The sequence below is a fragment of the Gadus chalcogrammus genome, chromosome 22, assembly GCF_026213295.1.
Source record: "Gadus chalcogrammus isolate NIFS_2021 chromosome 22, NIFS_Gcha_1.0, whole genome shotgun sequence".
Lineage (NCBI taxonomy): Eukaryota > Metazoa > Chordata > Actinopteri > Gadiformes > Gadidae > Gadus > Gadus chalcogrammus.
In genome coordinates this window covers 20652064-20658153 of record NC_079433.1, presented here as the reverse complement: position 1 = coordinate 20658153, position 6090 = coordinate 20652064, and the positions used below count along the sequence as shown (strand labels likewise).

The following is a 6090-nucleotide window of genomic DNA, read 5'->3' as shown; positions in this document are numbered from 1 at the left end:
ATAAAATCACCGATCCAGTGAATGAATAAGTAGTATTCAGCGTAACATATTTATATCTAATATTGTCCGTAGATTTGTGTTCAGGGAGATAGTCTCGAGGTTACGTGTCGGACTTGCACCCGTCCGGGGTTCAATTCAATCCCCACCTAACGTCAAACCTCATCTCAATCTACGAGGTCTGGGATCCACTTTTTTTCGTATTTGAGGCGTGGTTTACGATTGCCAGGAGCCGTTTATTGGGCGCTACGAATGTCTATCATATGAGTCTGTACGTAGCTCATAGCCAATCAAAGCCTCTTGGTAGCAGGGCAAAGACATCCTTCTTGGTAATGAAAGAGTTTAACGCCGAAAGTTGCTATTTTTTCCAAATAAACTTGCGTTCTAAACTACTTAGAACACTATAGGCTGCATCGAAAGGTAACGCGTCTGCTGCCATTTGGGATCCGTAAACTACAAGCTTCGGTGTGTTGCATAGACGTCATCATCGTCTTGCCGTCCCTCCCCGTTCTGTGATTGGTTCCGTATCTCACGCGAAAATCGGATCCATGGAATCCAGGCTGTATCGCAGCGTGAAATGAAATCGCGCACAAGGCAGCATTGGGTATCACCAGACACCTAAATAGTAATTTAGGAAGGATTACTGGAGAAATCAAACAACTTTCCATGCCTTTTATTTTCCATTCCTTTGAATGTTATTGACTAACATATGGGTAGTCTCTAAAGCACCGGAAACCATTCTTTAATCACGTTGGGGCATTCAAGGAGCCTCCACCAGCTGGCGCTGTATGAACACCGGTATTGTTCATTAAAATAACATATTTCACTTTCGTTGCCCCTATTTGTAAACAATCGAAATCTAACCCTAACCAATATTGAGTGTAAAGAATATATTAATATTTGAATAACATTATTTTTTTTTAACATTATTCTTGACAACGAATAAATAACTGCAGCGAACTAATTTGGATTTCTGACATTTTATTTGACAATCATTTGAAGGATAAATAAAGTTCCTGAATTTATACAAAAGGTGGCATTAGGACAAATCGGGTTCGACTACATGATAGTCAAATATACATTATGGTTTTGTTTCATATTGTCATTCATCTGTCGAAGACTTCTGTGCTTTTCCTACAGGGTCAGCGATCACAACAATCCCCCAGGCTCCCAAACCTGCAAAACAAGCGTTTGTACCGAATTTAAATCTGGATATCATGCATCATCTACACAATAAAGCACAATCACGAAGGAAAGCTTACTAGCAGCGAAGGTGAGCTGCATGGCCAGGCCGATGGTCGGAGGGGCTCCTGTCCGCATGACGCTCTTAGCCGCCCGGAACACATACAGCCCGCCGGCGATCAGACCTCCGCCCGACAGCAGCCGGCAGCTCCAGCAGCTCTGGAACCGCTCCCTGGGGCTAGAGACCGCTGCGGCTCCCGCTGTCGGCGCTGGTTCAGCTACTGTTGACATTTTCCTGTTCTGGACTCGGCTCTATTCCTCTTGACTGTGGTGATGCTTCTGCACTCAGACGATGACGTATATGATGTCCGAAGTGTTCCGCGGCAGATATGTGCAGCCACCGATAATGAAGTCGAGATATTAGTTACAAAATAATGAAATCGTGTTCTGTAGGGCATGGGTGTGAGGATTGTTTACAGATCACCTTTCAGACAACAGTTCCGGGTTATGTTTTTTAAACTTCCAGTCTGCCTCTTTCAAAATAAGATTCCATGTATTATGCTTTGGTTAAGATGCAATTCCGTATTCATCACATTGGGCTCCATTATTGGGAGGAAAATGTATTTTACTTGAAATGTAACGTTTCAATGGCAGACTTTGTGTGTCTCGGATCTCAGCAAGACAACAAGAAACGCATAAACTATATTGTGAAATGATACCCTTTACGTCGGTGGTGCTCGGATAGCTCACTGTAAAGGGGGCGTTTCGTTAATTACGGTCTAAAGTGCACTATCGGCTGGTCTACTCTGCACAACTCGTCAAATTATGTTCCACTCACAATCCCTCCAATTGCGGACGAGTAACCGGTTGGACAGTTACATATGGAGACTCTTACAGCGTTAACTATGGATATCAGAGGTTTCTCGATAACTCTTTGTTTTCTGATTTGTGTCTTTCCGTCGTCGTTTGGTCTGAATCCCGATGAAGTAGAGAGACTGGGTAGATCTTCATACATAGCGGCGGTGTATGAACACCGGGTTGTGTTGACCCCTGAGCCGCACCTGGCCCGGACGCGGGCCGCTGCGCTAAGACACATGAGGACCAACCTGGACGTCTTCGAGGAGCAGGCCAGGCGGGCATCTCAACAAGTAAAGACATTGTTTACAAACCCTAACCGAAGTAATGATTGCTTCTCTTGGAAATAAAGTGTCCGTAAATGTACAATTTTCTTGACGACTGTTTGGGAAATATTTTTTTTCTTTTTTTATTCATGAACACTAGTCAACTAGTCTTCCTGGGTTCCACACATAAAACAAACACAAAAATAAGAAAACTTCCAATGAAAGTGAGAACACATCAAGACAAAAATAACAGGCAAAAAGCTGGTTATAACACAATAAATACATACAATCTTACAAACAGATATGACTTGGTTTTAAAATAGACAAGACAACCCCTGCTACCAAAACATTAAACCATACCCCCAGCTAATGGACATAAAACTTACTGAACGTAGCAGAATACAAAGAATGTATTTTTCAATTTCTTCAGGGTGTCCAGATCCTGGTGTTTCCAGAGGACGGCATTCATGGTTTCAACTTCAGCCGCTCCTCCATATCCAGCTACCTAGAGACCGTCCCTGACCCCCGACTTGAGAGCTGGAACCCCTGTACCCAGCCGGGAAGATACAACAACACTGACGTACCAATCACGTTATCTTCATTTAAAAATTTGCCTTTGGATCTTACTTCGGATCAAATCGTAAAGAATGGCTCTGTGTTTCAGGTGCTCCAGCGGTTGAGCTGTATGGCCCGTTGCTACAGCCTCTACCTGGTGGCCAACATGGCCAGCCTGCAGCCCTGCCCCGCAAGCACGGACCCCCCCACCTGCCCCCCCGATGGCCGCTGGCAGTTCAACACAGACGTAGTTTTCAGGTGCCGTTGTTGGTTCAACTCCTCCTGTCGTTGGATTCGCTGATACGGGGAAATTGCGTGTTAACAGTCAGACTTTTATTTTATTCTGTTGATTTCTTTATTTGCTCGTATGACAACAGTTCTGACGGCCAGCTGGTGGCACGCTACCACAAGCAGAACCTTTATTTTGAAAAGGCCTTTGACGTGCCCCCGAGCCCAGAATTGATCACCTTCGACACACCCTTCGCCGGGCGGTTCGGCGTCCTCACTTGCTTCGATCTGATGTTCCGCGAGCCCGCGGTGGGGCTGGTGGAGAGGGTAAAGGAAGACACACGACAAGCATGTATGTCCTTCGAACCAACTCCCAATCTCCCTCATCTCCTCCCCATCAACCCTCCCTCCCCTCCCAGGGCGTGCGCCAGCTGGTCTACCCCACCGCCTGGATGAACCAGCTGCCCCTGCTCGCCGCCGCCCAGTTCCAGCGAGCCTTCAGCCTGGGCGCCGGCGTCACGGTGCTGGCGGCCAACGTCCGCAGTGATGTGCTGGGCATGACAGGAAGCGGCATCTTCACCCCGGCCTCCGCCCTCGCCCACCACCACTCGTTCCAGGGCCAGCCCGAGGAAGGCCGGCTCCTGGTGGCCCGGGTGCCTGTGTTGGATCCCCTGTGGTCGGGAGCGGAGGAGGAGGCTGCTGGGGGAGAGGTGGAGGACGTCGGTGGAGATGGGTCCTTTTGGTCTGTGGTGGAGTCCAGACACTGCAAGCAGGAGGAGAACAACTGTTTGGATTCCATGGCTTCAACCCCATCTCCCTCTCTTCGCCCCGTTACCTCCTCCTCCCCCACTTTTCATTCCTCCATGATGTATGACCTCTTCACGTTCGCCCGGCTCCCGGCGGTGCAGGGACAGCTGAGGGTCTGCCAGGGCACCCTCTGCTGCCACCTGCAGTACCGGAGGTCACAGCCAGGGGGCGGCGAGCTCTACGCGCTCGGGGCGTTCACTGGCACGCACACAGTCAATGGCCGCTACGCCCTGCAGGTACGACCAAAAACCTTGAATACAGAGGGCAGGTCAGTCTTAACGGTCGGGGTGTTTGACTCACTGCTTGAAGGTTCCGGGTAAATCACTCAGGTTATTTTCCGAAAATACTAAGTAAAATTGTAACATGTCTTTACTTGTCTCAAATTCAAGGTTTGTGCATTGGTCCGATGTGCCGGCCAAAAGGCAACGTCCTGCGGACAGGAAGTGGTGGAGGCCGAGTCTAAGATGGACTTCGTGTTGAGCGGGAGGTTTGAGACGCCGCACGTCTACCCGTCGCTGGTGGTCAGCGGCGTGAAGCTGGAGCAGCCCCGACACCTTGACATAAAGCCCACCGGCACCGTTACCATGGCGCACTCCAACATGGCCGCAGGCCTGGTCACCGCCTGTCTCTACGGACGCATGTATCACCTGGACCGGGTCTGAAGTGTTTGCATTTTTGCAATGCAAACCTTTACACAATTTACACAATTTATCAATTTGTATTGAAATTAATTTAATTTAAGGGATAGTCTTGACTGAATAAAAGGGTTCATGTATAAAATATATATATAAATCGATAATTACATTTTGACAAATCTCAAGACTTTGCTGCGACCTTTGACCATTTGATGACTTCAGCGGCACTTCCAGTGAATGATGGCTCGTTCAGATCGCTAGGAATTATTGGGAAAACATTTTCGCTACGTCAGAGAGTTCTTGTGAATGACACCTCCTGACCTTCTAATGATTCTACTTCTGTTTAGCAACTGGGGCCAGATTTGATAGAGATGCCCAGTTGGTGACGAATAGTTAAGATTCCGAACGCAGTGCACATGAACGGTCGCTGTCGGGAACGCGCGTAAGTGTCACTGACGAGGCATTACCAGGATCATGAACGCGCCTTGAACAACACAACTCATGCTTTAGTGGAGTCTGCTTTTTGCCCATTACCATCCACTCCCCAAGAAACAACATCTTCTGTATCTTTTCAAAACATATCTTTTTTTTATTACGTCAAACGCCTTTAAAAACATTTACAACAAGGACAAATCCGTCCTTGTTGTGTGTGGAAATGTTTCTCGGAAAGTCCATGGATCTTTTCTATCTCTGACACAGATAATTAACACACACACACACACACACACACACACACACACACACACACACACACACACACACACACACACACACACACACACACACACACACACACACACACACACACACACACACACGCAGGCACACATGCATACACAAACACGCACACACACACACACACAGGCACGCACGCCCACACCCACACCCACACACACCTCTTCATTACACAACAGTACAGACCAAGACCAAAAAATCCAAAGTTGCAGTCCAGAGGCGTCCCACACCCCGGGCAGTGGACAGGGAAAGGCTAAAATTCAAATGTACTGTATACTATTTATATTCTATTTCATTCAACATAGATACTTTAATTTTCCCTCTTTCCCGATCTCCTGAGTGGTTGGCTGGCCTGTCAGTCAATCAGGGGCAGCGGCCAATAGCAGCGTCTCTGAGACACATTAACCGGGCATTGGTCTGGGGTTAAAGGGGAGCAGTGGGCGGGGCCTCTTCAGTACGTCTCTGAGTCCGAGTCGTTGAGCTCCTCGTCCGCCGAGGCCGCGGAGCGCGGGCGGTCCCGCCTGCGATGGGGGCCGTGGCCGGAGCGCAGAGAGGGCGGGGCATGCACCACGCCCTTGTCGGTGTGCTTCGAGGAGGAGGAGTGGTGGTGATTGACGGCCGTCCGGGCCCGGGGCGTGGTGGGCAGAGTCGCTATGGTGACCATGGGGGAGGAGGGCATCATGGAGCTGAGGATGAGCGCCAGGCAGTCGGCCACGTCCCGGTTGGGGGCGCACGCCAGCGCCGGGGTGTAACCTACAACACACACGCGCGTGTGTGTGTATGTGTGGGGGGGAGGATTTGTTATGGCAGATATCTAATGCTTTAGTATA

The 6090-nt window shown here is 49.0% G+C and overlaps 2 protein-coding genes across 2 annotated transcripts in view; one reads left to right on the top strand and one right to left on the bottom strand.

Annotated features, from left to right (window-relative positions):
* Positions 1 to 529: 529 nt before the first annotated feature.
* On the top strand, positions 530 to 5672 carry btd (biotinidase). The gene is made up of 6 exons (XM_056583303.1): positions 530 to 2327; positions 2731 to 2880; positions 2965 to 3113; positions 3233 to 3410; positions 3503 to 4126; positions 4280 to 5672. Exons 1-6 carry the CDS (start codon positions 2061 to 2063, stop codon positions 4550 to 4552), a joined length of 1641 nt encoding a protein of 546 aa, XP_056439278.1. The 5' UTR covers positions 530 to 2060; the 3' UTR covers positions 4553 to 5672.
* LOC130376077 (serine/threonine-protein phosphatase 6 regulatory ankyrin repeat subunit A-like) overlaps positions 5114 to 6090 on the bottom strand; it is a 49699-nt gene continuing 48722 nt past the window's right edge. The window contains exon 29 of the mRNA XM_056583294.1: positions 5114 to 6013. Coding sequence (XP_056439269.1) covers positions 5712 to 6013 — 302 coding nt within the window. The 3' untranslated portion in view covers positions 5114 to 5711. The remainder of the gene's footprint in view (positions 6014 to 6090) is intronic.

Coding starts and splice junctions, on each gene's coding strand:
- btd (XM_056583303.1), top strand. CDS start 2,061: ATGGAGACTCTTACAGCGTTAACTATGGATATCAGAGGTTTCTCGATA. Junction 2,881..2,964: donor GAAGATACAACAACACTGAC/GTACCAATCACG, acceptor TCTGTGTTTCAG/GTGCTCCAGCGGTTGAGCTG. Junction 4,127..4,279: donor ATGGCCGCTACGCCCTGCAG/GTACGACCAAAA, acceptor CTCAAATTCAAG/GTTTGTGCATTGGTCCGATG.